The 21295-nt window shown below is 39.2% G+C and overlaps 1 protein-coding gene across 1 annotated transcript in view; it reads left to right on the top strand.

Annotated features, from left to right (window-relative positions):
* The window catches only part of OTOGL (otogelin like), a 132364-nt gene that overhangs the window by 6985 nt on the left and 104084 nt on the right, over positions 1–21295 (top strand). The window contains exons 3-17 of the mRNA XM_054987760.1: positions 727–793; positions 1186–1216; positions 2146–2229; positions 3977–4131; positions 5825–5946; positions 6548–6753; positions 7853–7980; positions 8602–8708; positions 14667–14773; positions 15314–15439; positions 16790–16898; positions 17078–17124; positions 17993–18138; positions 19122–19245; positions 20282–20459. Of these exons, the coding sequence (XP_054843735.1) occupies positions 727–793; positions 1186–1216; positions 2146–2229; positions 3977–4131; positions 5825–5946; positions 6548–6753; positions 7853–7980; positions 8602–8708; positions 14667–14773; positions 15314–15439; positions 16790–16898; positions 17078–17124; positions 17993–18138; positions 19122–19245; positions 20282–20459 (1737 nt within the window). The remainder of the gene's footprint in view (positions 1–726; positions 794–1185; positions 1217–2145; positions 2230–3976; positions 4132–5824; positions 5947–6547; positions 6754–7852; positions 7981–8601; positions 8709–14666; positions 14774–15313; positions 15440–16789; positions 16899–17077; positions 17125–17992; positions 18139–19121; positions 19246–20281; positions 20460–21295) is intronic.

Here is a 21295-nt window from a genome sequence, read left to right as displayed (position 1 = left end):
GCCGTCCCACACACAGAAAATCTTTTATTATGCCAGCCCAGGGATGGCATAATAAAGCCCAGGGATGGCAAAGAAGTGGCCAGGCCACTTATTTGTAGCCAAAGGAAAGGCACAAGAGCAGAGGGTGGGCTCTGTGTGAAGGAGAACACCCCTCCACTCCCTTAACTGAAGCCCAGCCCCATGGCTCATGGATTAGGGACACTTGAGGGTGTGCCTGCCCCTGATTCCAACCTGCAGGAGTCAGAGCATGACAGCAATCAAGGGTTAGGGATTCCTTTGCATATAATATCTAGGAAAAATCATGAATTGTTTCAGTAAAAACATCTCCTTTTGTGCAGTTTACATATTACTAAGTGCTGTTGGACTAGATGCAGGCAAATCTCTGCCTGTGCTCGAGCTCTTGTGCAAGCAGAAAGGCAAAAAGATTATTTTCATAGCCAATTCTGCTAAATCAGATTTATTGTATCCACTTGCATATATGTTTTCACAAGATCTCATGCAACCCCTTTGTGGGCACTATAATATATAAGAAAGAATATACTAGATGTTGCATAAATTGCATTATCCATTTGTTGCCATTTATGCATTGCTGGATCCAAGCTTTAGAGAGCAATCAAAAGCAGATCAGCTCAGAATCCTACTAAGGTCTATTGAATGGGACATAGGAAAGTGTCTTAGGATTGCAGTTAGAGAGACGTGAACACTCTGCGTTTGTTTCCCTGACAGACTGCAGAAGTTTCTTCTGGGGCTCACGTTAATGATTCTTTTTCTCAGGATCAAAATTCATCAGGAGGTCAGTACCATAAAATTTTCTTGTTGCCTCTTTTAAAAAATATTGGCGAGATGAGCTATATTTTTTCATGTCACTGGTTACACATTATCCTGTTTATATAGCCTTTGAATTATGATCATTGTATTCCCAAGCTTACTGTTCTGGTGTAAGAGTACTTCCCAGAGTCTGAAGCCAAAACAGTAAAAAGTTAATTCCAAGTTAAAAATTAGATAACAGCAGAGCATACCAGCCCCATACTCCAGGAAATCCAAAACAGGGCTAATTGGGCATGAGTAAATTTTCCAGTGGCAGAATGGAACTTGCTTTTCTTCTCTGCATCCCACTGATCTCTGTGAAATGATGCTTCTGGGGAGTCAAACCCTGAGGAATGATAGGAGTGTGGTTTGCATCAGGAAGGAGAAATCAGTGGAAACTGCCCATTTAGTCTGGATCCAATCCAATGAATGTAGCTATGAATTGGATTTGGGATGGGAAGACAGGATTTAATTGTTCAATCACTGCTTGGTTTTGCTAACTGAGATCAGGTGCCCTGTGCTCTTTTATCAATTTTAGAGTAAAGAAAGATCTGTCCCTCAAACAACTGCCTCTTCTATGGCCTCATTGCCATTTTAAAGGGTGTATTAACTTGTTTTTGTCTACCAACCAATATTTTGGGGGCAAGTCACTATCTTAGTATTACATCATTTAGTATTTAATAATGCTGTTGTTTCAAGTTTCCAAAATTATCTCAGTAATATCTACAGTAGTCCAGAAATGTAAGCTGTTTTTGTTATTCACATGTTGCTGATCAGCTGTGATGCTGAGGGAATAGTGGCTTCCTTAATGAGGCTCAGTGAAGTCATACTTGAAGTGCAGTTTTAATCAGCACACTGGTGTGGGGTAATTACTAGAATACTGGCCTAAGAATGGGGAGCCCCGGGTTCAAATCCTCACTCTGCCATGAACTTCCCTGGGGGACCTTAGGCCAATTGCACACTCAGTGTAATTTGCCTCACAGAATTGTTGTGAGGATAAAACAGGGAAAGAAAGATCTATGCATTCCGCTCTGAGCTTCATGAAGGGGGTGGGGGAAATAAACATGTAATAGTTTAGTCAGATTGATAGAATTGCTTTTAGCATATTGGGACTGTTCTTATGTTTTCCTAGAAAGGAGGAGGCTTTTGTGGTATTTTTCTAAACATGGGAATAAATTTAACAAATAAGGTTCATTATTCTGGTGTAACGCTGTGCTTAAGAAAGGTAGGGGACGGGTTTTTTAGTTTGTGACACTAGATCCAAATTGATTAATGCTTTAGTATCACTTAATGCTTTAGCAGCTAGCTATTTTTGCTATGTAGGTTCTTGTTCTCAAGAATGCCTTAATGGAGCAGTTTGCACAAAGGCAGGAGTATGTGACTGTGAGATGTTCCAGGCACAGGGTGAAAGATGCCAATTGGGTAAGTTTCAGTATTAGCCTAAGTTGAATGTCCTATTAAGATGTGATGTTGGGGGATATTGATTTAAAACAATACAATCTATATTACATTTGCAATTTTCTTCTAATAAAGCTCATTTTTAATTGGTGGTCATGGTTTAAATCTTAGTTTTGCCTAGAACATGGCATGCAGATTTGCATCTGGCTGCATAATACCTCTATCAACACTCATTTTAATCATATTATCATTGAGGAAGAACAGAATTTGCACAGATTAGTAAAGAAGTGGAAGCTGTTTTAAATGTGGTGATGGGGACACTGTTCCCCGTGACAAGTCAATTGTGTGTAGCTGTTTGAGCATTGACCAGGGGATTGTGCTGACACTACGCCATGATTCCCTGCCCCAAAGGATTTACAGTGGCATCCTGGAAATGGCTGAATCTCCATGGTAAGCTATTGCATATGAATATATTGCTACATGGACCAGCCTCTACACTGGGGCATTAAAATGTATATACTTTTTTTAGCCCACCTTTCTCACTGACCCTCACGATGGATTAAAAATATTAAAACAATGCGATCAGACAGCATAAGGCATCCAATGAAATAGGGCTAGGATTACAGAATTAGAAAACAATACAAACAAAAAACCTGTCTAAGGCATGGCACATCATCAACAATGTAGAAAGTGGATTACAAAGGTAGAAGAAAATGCAGTAAAAACAAGACGATACGTGCAATCGTATTCCCTTACAAAGGTGCTCTCCTAAACAGTTCCATTATACCACAGTCCTAGTCCTTTTATAAAAATGCCCTCTTGAACAATTCTGTTTTTACACAATCTGCAGAATGACAGAAGCTCCCTCAGGCAGACCATTCTACAAGGTGGGATCCACAACAGAGAATACATGTGTATGGCAGTTGCCAAATGTAGCCGTTTGCAGGGTGACACCTTCACAGGGCAGGAAAGGTAGTTGGTAGGAATGGGGGTCCAAGGCCATTAAGGGCTTTAGAGATGATAACTAGTACCTTGAGTTTAACCCAGTAACTGACCATAATCAGTGGAATAACTGCAGAATGCATGTGATATGCATGCTCAGCCAAGCTCCCGATAGTGAGCTGCAGCATAAAAGTAGCTATCAAAGCACTGTGCAATTTTGGGAATACATCATGAATCTCCTTGAAATTCGTGGAACTTCAGCCAAGCATTTAGGTTAGGTTTCAAAAAGGATGAGATTACTCTCCCTTCAAGAATGCCGAAGCTGGACAACATTCAGCACATGTTCTTTTTATCCTTTCTGTAACACTGCTGGGAATAGCTGCACCCCTTATATTTCTCTCAGTGTACTACTCCATCTTGAATCCATGTTCTCTGGCTGCAAACAAAAGAAGTAATTTCCAGGCAGATAAGACAACCACAATACAGCTTTCTAATATATTTTTTTCTGCAATAGGCCCCACTCCTGAAATAACAAACTGGTTTAGAATGGGCAGTGGCTTGCCTCTTTGGTAGTGGGAGTAATTGCAGAGAAAATGCTGATTATCTAAGTTTATTTGCCTTCCATATGAATTTCTGTTTTGGACTGGAACCTACATATCTTGGCCCATATTTTGGAAAAATAATTTCCTTAAATCATCGACATTTATAATTTAATAATTTAATTTGTCATTTTAAAAACAAGATTTGTGGAATATATTTTGGCTCTGTTGCATGTACCGAGTTGGTTTCCATTAAGCTTATACACCAATATCTGTTTTACTATTCCCAGTTCCAAATGCAGGCAAAGACAGAGATGGTATTTGCAAATCATGGGGGCAGCATCATTTTGAAACCTTTGATGGCATCTACTATTACTTCCCTGGAAATTGTTCTTATATTTTTGTGAAAGACTGCAGTGATCCTGAGCCTCAATATACAGTATGGGTAAGATTGGGGACCTGGCTCGAGAGTCAAGAAGGAGGTTATCAAGAGTGGGAAAAATAAGTGGATCCCTTCCATTTCCTTCCATTACAGAGTCCATTGTATTTGCTCTGCACAGATCCCAACAAGTTGATGTTCAAGTGCGGATGGAGAGAGTAGCATCTATTTTTGTGTTTGCACACCTGTGTATTTGTGGTAGTGAAGTTAGACACATTTGTATTTATGGTCCCATCCACTGGACACTTCATTCATTCATTCATTCATTCATTCATTCATTCATTCATTCATTCATTCATTCATTCATTCATTCTATTTATAATCTGCCTACCTCACTGAGGCTTAAGGTGTCTTACGCAGTGTAAGACAATATAATCAACAATTAGGACATTCAATAAACAATACAATACACTGCATAAATTTGCAAAGGATGCATAAAATTTGAATACAGGAATACAGAGATGAAACATTGCTGAAACAAAATGCAAGTAATATGATGTGACAAATTAAATAATACAGAAACTATCCAGTAGGAGTATATCTACATCAATGGACAGTGCTCAGTAGTATAGTCTGCAGTCTCTGCCCCTTTACCAAAGCATCTCTCTGAACCATTTCCTTGCAGTATATCCCTATTGCCTGAGTAAACAAGCCCTCCTGAGTAACTCAGTTTTGCATAGTTTGCAGAAAAGCCAAGAGAGTGAGAGCTTTCCTGACCTCCTCAGGCAGGCCATTCTGTAAGGTCAAGAGAACGCGTGTGTATGAGCAGCTAAGGGTTTTGCCCATTTGCTGGGTAGCTTCTGCAGAAGGTCCTGTTCAGATGAGCGTGACAGAGCACCAGGGGAGAGGTCATCCTGCAGATGAAAAAACGATTCCTCACATTTCAGCTAAACTTACAAGAAAAGGAAGAAGTTTGATTTATTTTTCAAAGGTTCAACAAATGTGTCAAAAACACTGTGTCCTAAGACTATGCTATGAAATGAACCTACAGGTTTTCTTTTCCATTACTTTGCTCACCACATCAGTTGTGAATGTGAAGGCCTTATATTTGTGACCTGATATCCCATGTACAATACACCAACGTGTCCTTTCTTCTTCTATGGTTTTAAAGTATTTTTTATTTTTATTTACTGCCTACCTTTACTGCTGAACTCAAGACACAGAATGCACAGCAGGGCACTCAAACAGCATGATTAAAACAGTGCAATCAAACAGCATAAGACAATGTGATAGGACTAGGATTACAGAATTAGGGAATGCTGTGGGCAACAAACTACTTAAGGCAAGGTATACTCTAAACAAGGCGGAAAGTGGATTTACAAGGTATAAGACAGTAAAGCAAGTGGGTACATATTGTAGTAGACTGTTCTATTATATAGGAGCCCTTCTGGACTGTTCCATTCTACTACAGCTCTTATCCCTTTATAAAAATGCTCTCCTGATCCTGAACATTTCTCTTTTGAATAGAAAAATAGCAATTGATACATACTTGTACGCCTCATAAATAACACAACAACACAGCCATGTGAATACTGGAATATTTATACCTGAGTACAAAAGGTAGTGTGGAAAGTTTCTTCTGAGTGTTTCCTGTTCTCATTCATTTCTATCAGAAAATAAGTTGATTACATGAATGTTTGCAAGTACTGAACAAAAGCAAATATTTGTTATTAATAGGTACATATTTTTTCCCTTTAAGATTAATAACAGTCCACACTGTGTTGGTTCTGTGTACTCTTGCTTGCGGTCCATCAGCCTGTTCTTTTTAAATCAGGATGAAATAATCATATTGGGACATGAAGTGAGGAAAGGCAGAGTCAGGTAAATAATTCAAAAGTGTTTTCTAAAGCTCTTTTAGCATAAATAAAATATCTGGGACAAGACGTTTCTGTGATTTTCCCAGGCATAGATGCCTGGTAATAAAACTTTGTAGAAAGTATAAAGTTACAATCACACTTAGACTATAGAAATATTTTAATAATTGTACTAGTTTATATTAAAGTAGAATGTTAAATACAGTCATATGGATTATCCAAATTACTATTAAATATTTGCATGGAGAGAAAATAATTATGCATCTTTTTTTGGGTACATTTTGATAGTATTTTGTGTTGCAAGTAGTTGTATGTATAAATAGAATTGGAGCTTGCCAGTGTATCTGTTGGAGTTAGATGGAGGAGAATCCAAAGAAAGCCTTACCAGACATCATAGGACCTGCATGAACAGAAAAGTATGTTAGATGGAGCTGTAATAATGAGGGAAATGGGCAAGTTTCATCTCCTCTGTTTTACACAGTAGAAAAGCCAACTCAAAGTAATTTCTATGTAATCCACTAGATTTCATTCTGATCATATTAGTAAAAGAAGATGGCAGAATGTACAGTTGATTTTGTATCTTTTAATTGGGACTTCTGTTTTTCTAGGTTGATGTTGCCCCAGACAATTGGAAATGTCTTCATTGAACGATTAGCAGATTACATTCTGGTGAAAACTACCTTTGGCTTTTCCCTAGCCTGGGATGGAAACTCTGGGATTTATGTTAAACTAACAGAAGAACACAAGGGAAAAACATGTGGTCTGTGTGGAAACTATAATAGCAATATGTCAGATGATCTCATAATACAAAATAGTAAGCAAATAATCCGATTCCTGGCATATTTTTTGTAAAGACAATTCTTTTGAATCTTGTTCTCTTGTAATCATTAGGAAGAATTACAAGGATGGTAAATCCATTGGTTGTCGAGCTGTAATTTTTCCTCAAGTTTTGTCCATTTTATAGCAGAGCAAAAAGCAGCAATACAAGACAATAGAATAAGAGGCGGACCTAAACATCTACAAAACACCATATTGCTAAAAGCTGAAGGAGAAAAGACAGACTTAGCCTAGTGTCAGTGTTAACAATCATAATGCCAGGGGAACCTCCCTGAGAAGGGAATTTCATAGCTGAGAGGCTGCCATGGGGAAAGCTCTCTCTCCAGTGATATAGTAGAAGCACCGAGAAAAAGGCTTTATCAAAGGAGCCCAACTCTTGGGAAGGTTAACATGGAAGATCTTCTTGATCATTCACCATGGACGATTGGTATCAGTTTGGCAAACAGTGTTAACAATCTGGCCACCACATACTTCCTTATTCCTCATTCAGAACTGGTGGAACACCATAAGGCAGCAATGACAGAACCAGTATGATGTGGTGGTTAGTGTGTTGGACTAGGATTGTGAAGATTTGGGACCAAATCACTGCTCAGTTATGAAGTTCACTGGTTCAGTTGCTCTTTGTCAGCCTAACCTACCTTATAGAGTTGTTATGCAGTGGAGAGGAGAACTATGTATGACACCCAGAGCTTCTTGGAGAAAGGAAGGATAGCAAATTACGTGCTTAGCTCCAACGACAATAGAACTTATCTTCACTTGCTTCATATGCTTGGGAGCTTCTATAGCAGTTCATTGAAGGAGCTGAGAAGGATAGGTGAAGGAAAGGCTGCTAGAATAGTCCTGGCGAGGGAGGACATGCCCTACATTCTGGAGGATTCCATGAGTGTTCTCTTCTTTCTGAGTTCCTTTTGTGTAGTTGTAGCAAACCACTCTAACATTGTTATAGGCAGGTTTAAGTTCATTTTAAACACACACACCTTTTCTTGAGATAAAACTTTCCAATATTCTACCTTTTGTACTGACAAGATTTCACTAGATCTTGTGGTAAATTATATTGTTAATTGTTTCTGATGTAGTTGACTATAAAGAAGATATTGCTAAATTTGCCAACAGTTGGTCTGTGCAAACCCCAGATGATGCTACTTGTGTACCTACTGCCTCTGATTTTCCGAGTCCATGCTCTGTTGATTCAGAATCTTATGAGGTAAGCTAGCAAAATTTATGTAAAATCATTTGCATGGGCCAGGTAAATGGGTCTAGAAGAATACTCTGATTAGGTGAAAAATCCTTAAATATTCTTGAAGAAATAGAGGTGATTAAGTTCATTTATTTATTTAGTAAATTTCCATGTCACTTTTCTGTTCAATGAACAACCAAGGTGATGTTAGAACAAAACACAAAATACAGGAACAATAAAAATAAAATATCATTAAAATCTCAACAACATAATGGGCAGGCTAGTGTGTACAGTATCCTAATCTGCAGTTGTTTGTTGTGGTTGCTTGGATCTGGGTTTCAGTTTCAGTTTCTGTTCTCTCATATTAACCTCAGGAAGTCTGAGTTAATTGAAGGAAATGTGTTTGCTTTCTTATCTTGTAGTAAAAGATATTTTGCTATGTCTACCTGGTCGGTATGCGACAATGTTACAAAATGCTATATAATGAAAAATACTGTTTATAGTAAAAAAAATTGTACATTATGGGGAGAGTTGTTATGTCATTTGCATTTCACTGGAAGCATACTGGGATTAGGGGGAAATGGGAAAATATAAGAGATCGTTTGATGTAACAATCTACATTACTTAACTGCATTCTTTTGTGCTCAGAACATCTACGTCAAGTGCCAAATACTCTTGCAGTTTCCTTTCTTCAGCTGCCACCAAAGCATTGATCCATACCCATATATTTCCAGCTGTTTGAATGACCTTTGTGGGTATGTATAAGATTTATTTGTCCAGCATGGGTATTATATAGTTGCTGTTATTATTTCCTTGGCATGTGAATGACATCCAGTAATTTATAACTATATAGGACAATTTACAATGTTAGTGTTTGTTTTAAGAGTTTAACTACCATGAATGGATCTACTGCCTTGTCTAAGGTGATGCTTAATGAAAGCGTAAAGCTCCCTAGGTCAGGGGCCTCTCCCACCCTGAGGAATTTACTTAGGGGTTTTTCAGCATACTCGATTTATTCATGATTCTCTTAGCAGTTGATTCCCAAGCCTTAGAATCAGTTTTGGTTCTGTTCTTCTGCAAATCTGCCCTTCCTTTGCATTTTTACAGTTGTGCAGCTGGTTAATTTTATTCTGCATGTGCCTTAAATATCAGGATTTTCAAGGGAGAGTGCTGTCTTCTTTGGTGGCATCATCAGTGACATCACAACATTCTCCTTTTAAAATTTTTTTGCACATGATTGTATCTATATAAGGGCTGAATTTTTTATTTAAAAGATTTTAAAGTGCACACGAGGACGTCTTTTCATGGGGAAGCCTAAGAAGGGGGCAGCTCTGCCACCCATACTTAAGTCCCCTCCCCTCACAGTCCAAATCGGAGAGCACTTCCTGAGCTGACTCAGAGCCAGGAGGTAGAGGCTAGCAACAGCAGGGCAAACCCACCTCTGTGGGGCACAGCCCAGAGCAGCAGCAGCGATGTCCTTTTCTTTTTCTGGTGCCAGAAGCAACCCCCTCCCTCCAGGCCACCAGAGCTTCTGAATTTTTTAAAAAATTGTAATTCTTTTCTTATTGCTGTTTCAGCCTACTTTTGTAATAATAGATGCAGCAGATTCTCTGAATTCCCAGGTTTCATTTTAAAAAATAAGCCTATAGCCTCTTCCCTTGCAGTAATATAAAGAAAAAGGCATAAATCTGCATTTTTAAAACTTTTGCATTTTTTAAAAGCAAACTGAGAATTCATAAAATCTGTTCCATCTATTATTATAACAGTAGGTCAATATAGCAATATGAAAATGACAATAAAAAGATAGACAAGTAAACTGTGTGGGGAATAAGGTTGGGGGAAGGAGTGGTTTGACAATGACAAATGTCTGATCATTGAAAAGTGGGTGGCAGTGGGTGGGACAAACAAAAACAAAAGAAACATTACGCACAAAGAAAGAATTGATTCAAAATCAGCTTCCAGCAAAAGATCAGGGTAAAAATGGTCTCAAAAGAACTGGAAGAATCCAGAGAAAAACCAAAAAAAAAAAAAAAAAAGCGTGTGGAAATGAGGGGATAAATTGAAACAGTATGGGGCCAGAACTAACAGAAAAAAAATCTCTGTAGAAAACACCAAGGCACTGAAAGCACCTCTGCTGGACCAACCTGTGTTTTTTTTCCTTCGACCTGGCCTTGAATTCCTTTTCTTTGTCCTTGCCCCAGTCCAGTTCCCTCAGGTTGGGAAGTGCCCAGACTTTGCCTCCTCTCCTCCTTCCAGGGCTCTTATCAGTGCCAGGAAATTGGCCCTTCCCTCAGTAACTTTCCCTGCTGCTCCTCCTAGGTTTGCCTCCTTTATCCCCCTTGTGATGCCTCCCCCTCCCGCTCAAGGCATGGTATGGTGTGATATGGAATTAGGGCCTTTGGCAAAAGAATGGTAACGGTCTTTAATAGCTGTAGAAATTTCCTCAGTGGAAGTTAATTCTTGGGACATAGTCTCTAGTTAGCTGTCTTATTCAAGTTTGGAGGTTACTGGCTAGCTGATGGAAGGATAGGTAAATTTGTGAGAGAGATGGAGAAAAAGAGAAAATTCAGAGTAATCTGCGAGTCAAGAAGAAAGCAAGAGAAGGCAGCTATGAGTTGGTTGAAGGTGAAGCGCTTTGGAGTACAGGATTGTTCTCTATCTAGAAATCTGTTGGGTCAAGCTGACCTTGTCCAAACACATGGAAGTGACATTAGTGTATTGCCAGCAACTTAATGACATTGCTAATGACCCCCCATATGACCCTATAAGCCCCCCCACACACACACACATACTGGTTGCTGCATGGCACCTGGCAACCCTACTTAGAAGTTCCTATTTGCATCTACCAATGTTCTACTTTTATTGTTGTGAATAAATCAGATATTACAAAGACCCATAATCTCTCACGTGTTCTCATTCCAAGATTATTCCTGGAGATCCTCACCATTTGTGGAAGTAGAGCATATAATAGTATTGCTAAGGACACAATATCAGTATTTGTTTTCTTAAATCAAAAACTTGTAATAGTATCTGCAAACATGAAAAATATTGGGATATATTTCTTCAATTTTATTAATTCATGAGTTAGTTATGAAAAAGAATTCTTGCTGTGCAAGCAAGCAGCTTTGGTGATACAGTTTATGTGTGCCAAGTCATTATTTCAGTTGAAATTCATTTAATTGGATTAGATGTGGTAAATTGAGGGGAGTCTAATGATAACAAAATAGCATAATGGAGCATGACATGGTGATTTTATAACAAGGGATTTCAAACCACCAGTATGCATACCATGCGATATATCATAGTAAATGTAAAACTGCTGGTAGAAAGACATTCTGCAGAAAGGCGAAAGATTACATTTTAATGCTATCATCATGCCTGTGTTGTGGTTGCTTTATATCTGTTCTGGCACTTCATGATTTCCTCATGTTTCCATACCCAGGACTCGTTTTTAAATAATTCATTCTCTTTATTTCTGCCTGATTTTGTGCTTCTACCCTCCTCTAACCAGCTGCTATTATGCACATTTTATTTTTAAAATTTCATTTGCTTCATTTATAGCCTGCCTTTCTCACTGAGACTCAAAGTAGATTTCAAAAATACAAAAAAATATTTGATTAGTCAGCATAAGACAGCCAATACATTTTTTTTTGTCCGGTATCAGATTGTCACGACTACTCTCTTTTAATTGTGTGGTTAAATATGGTATGTCTTTAACTTTCTTGTTATTTCTCTGGGTTTGTAATGCTGCCACCAGGAATTCAATTCCAATCTGAATAATTGCCCTTTCCCATAGTATTGTGCCCAAGCTTTAAGGCTCCTTCGTTGGACTATGTGGTCCTGAGGATGAGACTGTTGTATGGGAATAGCATATAACTCTAGATTTAACAATAAACAAAATAAAACTTTATTTGTACAAGAACCATATTGGCTTCAGGATATTTAGCGACTTTTCTTCAGTAAATAAAACACAATCTTTCATTTCACGATCACCTCTCTCCCTCAAATCCTCCTTTCTCTTCAGAATGTACTTTGTTCAATTTTTATTTTATTTTATTTTGCTCAGTTAACCGCTCCCATTTTAACTCTGGTTTCTATCAGCTTCTTCCTCTCACACTCTTATAATACTATGAAAATATTAGGATTTGACTCCCTCTAGTCTTTAATATGTCCTCTATGAGTCAAGCTACAAGCGACGCAGTTCATGTGGTGGATCCGTGCATGTTTACTTGGCAATTGTAGTCAGAGACTCCTTCCCATAGCAACTGCAGCGGCGGCGAAGCTCCAGCCACTCAGTTCCTCTCCCCTGCCTGCTCCCGGGCGCTGGGGGAGCTCCGTGAGGAGGCTGAGCCATGGCGTGGAGGTCTGGCTGGCTGGTGGCTGGGCTGTGGTGGCAGCGGGGCTGCTTCTTCCTTCCTGTCTGCCTGCCTTCCCTCCTCACTTGCAGGAGCTTTGGCTCCTGCATGTGCAGGTGGACAGACGTGCCTGCAGCAGGGCAGGGAGAGTGGTGGCACGGTGGAGTGAGGATGGAGCCAGGCAGGTGCAGTGCTGCGCTGTGCTCTCGTGTCAGAAGACGCCCAGCAACTGCACTCCCGCCCTGAGTACCTCCACTGGGCCATGGGAGGAGGGGCATGCCCTGCCCTCTGCTGCTTCTCCCTTGCCACCACCTATCCAGAAGGTGCTACTGCACCTCCATCGCCACTGCCCCCCAGCCAGGCCACATGCATAAGCCGCCACACGGAGGCACCAAGCATATAAAGGGCAGCTGTAGCTTCGCCACCACCACAGCTGCTATGGGAAGGAGGGAGTTTCCGATGACACTTCCCAGCTAAACTTGTGTGACCAATCAAGTGCGCTTCACGTGAACTGTGTCACTTGTAGCTTGACTCTATACGTATTTTATTTTCCTCTTAGAATTTTAATGATTTTCACAGCACTACATGGGATTCTAATCAGAAGACTGCCTTTCCAGGCTCTGAAGACTACTGACTGGTCCACCTGTTAACTGTGAACTCTCTCTCCCCACACACTTCTTAACGCCACCCATACACTCTTAGTCACCAACCAACCAACCAATCACTTCACTCACTCATTCCCCTCTTTCACCCCCTCCCCATTCTTCCGCAACTTATCAAGCATTTAAAGAGACGCACACTTAATACTGTACATTATTACACAGATATTTAAATGTCTACCAATGGAGATGGATTTTTTGAATGTGTCCCACCCGTTCCTCCTTGACAATAATCAGCTGCAGATTAAAAATAAGAAGAATAGGAAAAGGTGACAGTATCATTAATGTAGAACTTCTTAGGTCGTCAATATATTCATTGTATATACTTAATGTTTTTAATACTACATTTCCACTCAGAAGAGATTACAGGATTTTTATGGCTGGAAATTGGAAATATGAACAAGCCAAAATCTAGGGGTGATCATTTGAGCTCCAGATTCTTGGCTCCAAGGGAAGCAAGGCGGCTGGCTAGTCCTCTGTAGGAATAGTACAATTTCATCTGTGGAAATAGAAGACCTATTTGGCTTTCTTTTTCAAAGAAAGATTGAAACTATTTGCCATTCAGAGGTTCTTTTATGACATCATAGGACTTACGGGCAAGAGTATCCACATTTTAAAACAGTGAAAGACTACATATAGAGTTAAAGGAAAATTTTCCCATAGCCTATATCTTTCAGAAGCTGAGTCCAGAAAGTTGCTACCTCTTGATGCCAGCAGTGTTGGCTCTTCTTATAATGTACCCTGAAAACAGCTGGAAAACACTGTAAGAAGGCAAAAAAAAGTCCAACTTGCTAACTATAAACCTCTATAGGGCCACTTTTGGGGGTTTTGCTGCTTTTTGGAAGTATGTGCTGGTCATGCCTATGCACAGACAGAAAGGGCACCACATCTCCTGCCACTCTTTGCATACACACTGAGAGGAACAGGTGGTGACGAGGGCCGTTTCCAGATGGCTTACCTGAAGCCGCTCCATGCCGCAATGTTGTGGATCGTGCCAGGGAAAACGTGAAATATCGCGTTTTGTCACGTGAGTTTTGTGTGACGTTGCGCAAAACTCATGCAAGAAAACGCGATATTTTGCATTTTCCCTGGCACGATCCACAACACTGCGGCATGGAGCGGCTTCAGGTAAGCCATCTGGAAACGGCCATGGTGAGGTTATGCAGTGAAGATTCACTTTTAGCATAGGCGAGGCTCCTCCTCTTCCTGTAACACGTAACTCTGATATCCTGTCATTCGTTTGCGATTCCGTGGGTCGCATGCTTATAATTATAAGTGAGTATTTGGTCTGGAAATCTTGAAAACCACCATGTTAATACAACAATTTATATTTGCTCTGATACTGCATCAGTATTTATTGCTTTTTTGGATACTGCTTTGGTTTTACAGTACAAATTGTTGTTCATGTAACAGGGTCTTTTCTTTAATGTTGCTGATTTTATCCTGCAAGCTTTTATTCTTTTATTGCTTTATACTGGGTTTAATTGTTGTAAGCAATTGTGTGGACTTCTAGTTAAGAGCACAAGATAGAAATATCTTAAATAATTATAATCAAATAAAACCATGTCTATTGCCAGGAGTTTCCTTTTCAAGCCGCCTTGCTATAAGAATATATACTTTTATCTTTTTCTTATGAAGTCTGTGGGGTTAGATTAAAAGATCAGGATTTAACAGCCCTGGATTAATTTTACCATTTCAGAGAGGATGATGATGAGACTTACTGCCGAGCAGTGACAGAATATGCTAGATCGTGCTCACATGCAGGTTATCCAGTACGAGATTGGAGGGATGACTTTCCAGCATGTAGTAAGTTGGGTGACAATTGTAATTTTGATATTGGCTCAAACAAAGAGTAGCAGGTGTGTGAATCAGTGTTAAAAGAGACTCTTCAACTATCCTGATGTCAATCTTTTGGGTACCAACGACCCAATTCCACTCTGGTAGCCAATGGACTACTGCAGCTGGTACCAGGGTGGGAGCAAGAAAAGCTCTACCGGCCTTCAGATGTTCTGAGTTGCGACTTACTAGCCAGGACATCTTATGTAATGGGAGATTATACACTGACCATGAGTTGATCTTGAATCTTACAAACCTGCATTTCGACATCTTTATATTCCCTTTTATTAATCCACGAGGGTCCTTTTTAAAGGTTGGTTCTAAGAACTTTTAACTGGAAATGTATGCAGAGTTTAGAGTGCTAATCATTTAGGTTACTATTAATACTTAAAAGTAAAAATAATTTCAGTTTATAAGATGAATACATATTTTGTTGATGAGCATTCTGATCCATTATCAAATGAAATAAATAGAATATAGTAGACTCTTGTTTAACTTGGTATGTTTCAGCTGAAAAGTGTGAAGATAGCTTCATCCACCGGGATTGTATTAGCTGTTGTCCACCAACCTGTACTTTTGAGAAGGATTGTCTTGGCAGTAACCTCCATTGTTTAGATGGATGCTATTGTCCAGATGGTGAGTTAAAGTACTTTTTATTAATATGTTAGTGTTAAAGGTATTCTAAAAACTAGAGCTCTTTCAGTGAAAGAGGAACACATTTTCCATTATTCATGGGTAGAAGCTGCAGTATAGTTTATACCAGGGCTTTTTTTCAGCAGGAATGTGGTGGAATGGAGTTCTGGCACCTCTTAAAAATGGTCACATGGCTGGTGGCCCTGCCCCCTGATCTCCAGACAGAGGGGAGTTTATCTAAATCTAAACTCCCCTCTGTCTGGAGATCAGGGGGTCGGGCCACCAGCTATGTGGCCATTTTTGCCAAGGGTGATATAAACTTTAACTCCCCCCTTTGCTCCAGCTGACCCAAAGAGACATCACTGTGTGGTCCTGGGAGCATGCACGCACTTTGCGCTTGCGCATGTGGTACCAGGGGCACTACCTCCCACCAAGAATTGCCCCTTGTGCTGGCAACCCACTGAGTTCCACCACCTCTTTTCCCAGAAAAAAAAGCCCTGGTTTATACACATATGATTTTACCTAATATTGCTTTCCCCCACCTTTGCCAAATTGTGCATTACTTTTGTAGTCTTCATTGTAAGGGGAAAAAGCATAACATAAAATAACTTTTGCAGCTCTAATCAGTCTTGGATGGCATATGAAGTATTACCAGACCTATATAATAAAAATAACAGTGAAATATATTTTCAGTCCTGGTCACAGCAGTATTGATTAGATTAACCTCTAGAATTATTATTTTTTCATTTCTTTTGTGCTTTTAAAAACTATTTTATAGTTTTTTGTCCACATGGACAGCAGGAAGGTCCCACAGACAAGGTTGTGCCCAATTGGTACATGATTCGTTTGGCTGCTTCCCTCCTTTACTTTGAAGACAATATAAACCTCATACTCTCCAAAGTTAAAGGGGAATTGCATGGTGTAGCTTCCGGCTGCATCTTCATGGCCACTACAGGGATGGGGGCTGAAACTAAGCTCCATATCCCCTTCCCTTTCAGCACTTTAAAGGCTTTCCCTCATTCCCTGCTGAGGTTCACTGTCATTGCGCCTGTGATTGTGCATAGGCATGAAAGAGGGGGGACCGGGGCTGGCAGGGAAGCAGCAACATTTGGTTTGAGAATGGGGCGTGAGGACTCCGTTCCCACCTACTCCTGCACCACTTGCTGCTACCGCTGTGGTGGCTGCATGTTTTCGTGCCTCTGTGTCAACCATTGATTATAAACAGTCAGCGTCTTTCCTCCTGTAATTTATTTTAATGACACTGAAAAGTACCTTTGCTACTTAGTGAATGAGTATTAAAGTTACGATGTTCAATATATCATTGTTTTTGTTCATGCTGTTTTTACAAACAAGGTCTCATACTGGACAACGGAACCTGTATTTCTGTGTCAGATTGCCCTTGTGTTTATCATGGGACGGCTTTTCCTGTAGGCTCCAAAATTGAGCAAGAATGTAGCAACTGGTATGTAACCTTCTCTTTTATTACCTGCTTGCCTGTAGATGCCTTATGTTAAGGTGTTTTCCTGATTATGTTACATTCTGAAACTGCCTGGTTTGTTAGAACTGCAAATATGCAATATCGAGTTTTTCTCTTCTAAAATTATATACAATTAACATGTTTTTCTGCTTTTGTAATTTTAGTATTTGTATTGGTGGCATTTGGAATTGCACTGAGCATGATTGCCCAGGTAATTTAAATTATTTTTAAAGTATGTATGTCTGTAACAGTTTCTGTATTAACATGTTTTATTTTTGTTCTCTTGGGGAATCTGGGTAGGCAAAAATATTTAAAAACATACCATGTGAAACATAAATTGAAACCCCGTGAAAACATTTATTAAACCTTCAACCAATCTGAATTAGTTTCAAATTAGTTTGAGACCAGTCCAATTAGAAAACTCTTACATTTCCAAATGATGTTCAAGTATTTTAAGTGTTTTTAAAAGAAAATCATGTCTTTGTGCCAGATGGGAGGTGGCCCAGTAAACTTACTGCAGTGCATGGGTACCTATGTGGGAAGCCAGTCATCATGAGCTCTGACCATGCATTGAGTCAGTCTTTGTTATCCATCCTGTCTGAACTCTAGGAGACAGGGGCATGGTAAGATATTTCCAGATATTTACATGTCCTTTGTAGTAAAGTGGCAAAGCAGTGACCACTGACTTTTGGAGCCACTAACTAAGAATTCATTTTTATGCATATTTGGATACAGATGTGGCGAGAGAATTTCCTGGGTTGATTTTAGGGATTCTAGCTGTGATCCCGTTTAGGAGTACAGAAGAGTTGGGGGAAGGGGCTTTTACATTTTTTCCATATATGCAGATTTGCTGTGCCCCTTTACAGGCTGCTTTCTGAGATTCAAAAACAGTTTGCAACGTGTCACAGAGGAGCTATTGTTGGGATAAGGACAAGGAGTGGGGTAAAGAGCAAAAGAGCACGTTCATCAACTCATATCATTACAGCAAATTATTTTACATTTGCTTTATTGCCTCTTACCTTTGTCATCTAGTTCTCTGAAAATTCATTTCCCCCCCGCTTATCTTTCTTTGTCTTCAGCTGAATGTTCGATCATAGGAGATTCTCATTTCACAACTTTTGATGGACGCCATTACACCTTCCTTGGGATTTGTCAGTACATTCTGGTGAAAGGCACTGGGAAAGACAAATTCACAATTACTTTACAAAAAACTCCTTGTGGTCTGGTAAGATCGCACTTGAATTAAACCTTTATGCTGATTAGTAAATACCTTACATATTATATGCAGTTAGAACCAATATATTAGTTAAACAGGATTAGCAATAAAATCACTTTTCCTTAGCACTGAGTATCTAACTGATCATAACAGATTTTATTTCAGTTATAAGTATTGTCTTTTGTAAAACCAATTGCTCCTTTTACTGAGATTAAGTCCACAGAGCTTTTCATTCACGCATGATTACACAAGCATCTACATATTTGGTTACAGACTGAGCAGGTGTCCGAGACAGATAAATGCTCTTGGTGACAGGACTGAAGAGGTTTGATATACTGCCAACTAGATAAGAGGCATTTGAAAGCTGACTGAGATATTTATTTGATATTTTATAAGCTCTCTCATTTCTTGGAACAATAAATCTGAGAGCTCACAAGAATATTAAAATATTAACGATAGCTATTTCAACTGGTGGCTGGTTAAATCCAGAAAATATTGAATTTGCTCCAGCAGTAACCCCTTCTTCTCACTATGTATGAAACATTTTTTTCCATTTCTGGAAGAATATTAACATTTTAATTCCTCAGCTGAGGCAATTGCATTCCAAGGACAAAAGGAAATGCTCTTCATTTATATTCTTAAGTTTAAACTTTTTGCATGATGGTGTGCTGTAGGTACCCACCCACCCCCAGCATGGGAGAAAGACTGGACCTCCTTTCCCGCCCAGGCCCGCCCGAATTGGGCCTCTGCAGTACTTGGGAACTTAGTTCCCTGCAGTTGCCATCTGACTAACAGGAATGAGAGTTGGGTTAGGGAAGCCCATCTCAATTTATTAAAAATGTAATGTCTAATTTGGTCTTAAGATTTGGATTCTTAGAGTTCTGTGGCAGTCTGTCAAATTCTTTCTGCTAGTACGGCTGATCAAAATGGAACATAATCCAGTTCAGTGAAGGTGTTCATCTTTCTCCTTTTCTTGGGAACTGCTCGTCCAGAATCTTGACCATGCATGCATTCAGTCAATAACACTAGTCCTTGAAGATGTAAGCAAGCAAGTTACTGTGAACCGAGGTGGTGAAGTTCAGTTTGGTTCTTCCAACCAGGGATTTAACTTAAATGGTAAGACATTGAAAACATATTTTCCACTGAAGTTCCTATTTTTTTCTGAACGGTTTTTAGAAGATTCTTTTAGAATATTCTAACCAAACTGTTTCTAGGAAAATATGCAAACGTTTGTGCCTGCATGGGGCGTGTGCATTCTTGTTTAAGGAAAGAGGCTCTTAAGTTGTTTTTAATGAGCTAATGTTTTTTTGTGGATGAATGCTCTCTAGCATCACAAAGCTCTTCTTCAGTTTTGGAATAGTTGAACAATGGGCCAAGTTAAATAGCTGAAAGCATTGAATGGTTAGCATACAGATTTCACTCATCATGTGAACTGAATTAGGTAGCTGGCCCACATCTCTAGCATTCTATATATGAAAGAAATATGCATGAAATGAAGGGAGTTTTACAGGCCTCTCTAGTTACAGATAGTTGATATATTATGCTTTGGCACTGAACAATTAGCATACAGATTTCACTCATCATGTGAACTGACTTAGGCAGATAACCCACATCTCTTGAATTCTAAATATCAAGATGGGGGAGGGGGGATGAAATGAAATTTTATTTCTGAAATACTCTTCACAATTCATTGATATATTATGGTTTGGGCCCCTTATCATGAGGCTTTTCAGGGGATATTATTTAAACTTAACTTCACTCTGGTATATAGTATATATAAATTAGCTGCAAGAAAATCAGTCTACCATTTGAGGCTGGATTGACCAGAGCCTTCCTTGGTATCTCCCCACCCCATTTTCCCTTTTAAAGAGGCTTTAGCAGATTTGGATAACTTTGGATAAATTGGAGATTTTTGTTTGTTTTAAAGAAAAATGGGGAAGGACTGCAGAGTTGTCCATGTTACAAAATGGTTTGTTTTTAAAATTAGTTTATTAATATCTGTTTATAGATTTAGTATGATAAAATAATGTGTGGATGAAGTGTCTGACTAATCTTATTAGCTTTTGCATGAAAACAGGTGAAAATAAAGCTGTCTTACATCTTTGAGTAATTATTTGATTTTGTTTGGGAATTTTTCTCCTGTCATGTGTAGGATATGTTGAAGTGTGGAACTTGTCTTCATTGTTTGTACAACTGAAAACTAAGTTTGGTTTAAGAATTCAGTTTGCTAAAGATGGAGAGAGAATATATATTCAGCTCAGTTCTGACTGGAAGAGAAGAACTCTGGGTCTATGTGGAACTTATAATGGAAATTTGAGAGATGACTTTCTGTAAGATGGATTTATATACAGTTTTTACCTAGAGTTTTACTTATTACATAGGGAAAAGTGAACTAATGAATATGTATTTACAAAAGCAGTGAATATAAAATTCACATAAAAATATAGATACTGTAGAATACTGTACTGCACCTCAGAAGGCCTCAACCTTGCTGAGCCTGTGGATATTTTTGAAACTGAAAAGGGGTAGTGAGCAGTACCACAAAGTGACTGTCATGGGAAGCAGGCTGCTGTGAGGGCAATTACAAAATCTGGGGGGAGTTCCAAGCCAGATCATCCTGTACCTGTAATAGGGCAGTTATTTCTGAATGGGTGCTTCCTGCAGACCCAAAGTAGCAGGAAACACTTTGGAGGGTACCATGGTGCCCATGGACACTACATTGGGGATCACTGTTGTACTGTATCAATTTAACTTCAGTTATTCATTCCTTTAGCCCAAACAATAAGATAGTATATCTGACATGGAAGAAGGCTCAGAGTCTAAGCTGGCTGTCTTTCTGAATTCCATTGTTATGAAGCAGCCACTAAGTAAGATTTTCTGTGTTCCTTTGCTATCAGGCCATTGAGGTTGTCATCAAGAAGATGCTCTCAGGTGATGCCATTTATCAAACTGACCATAAGAAGAACTCTTCAGTTATTTAAATGGATCGCCCTTTAAAGGCATTAAATGTGTTAAACTAGTGCCTTCAATTAAAGCTATATATCCACTGTGCTATGCATGTTACTTTATAAGTCTCCATTCAGCTTTTGACACTTTAGTAATACAAAAATTATCTAACTTTACATCTCTTTGGCTGATCGCAAAGTTGTTAGGGTGTTAGGTTAAT

The sequence above is a fragment of the Eublepharis macularius genome, chromosome 9, assembly GCF_028583425.1.
Source record: "Eublepharis macularius isolate TG4126 chromosome 9, MPM_Emac_v1.0, whole genome shotgun sequence".
NCBI classification, from domain to species: Eukaryota; Metazoa; Chordata; class Lepidosauria; order Squamata; family Eublepharidae; genus Eublepharis; species Eublepharis macularius.
Note: the sequence above shows the minus strand (reverse complement) of the source record. Positions and strands in the feature narration are given on the sequence as shown.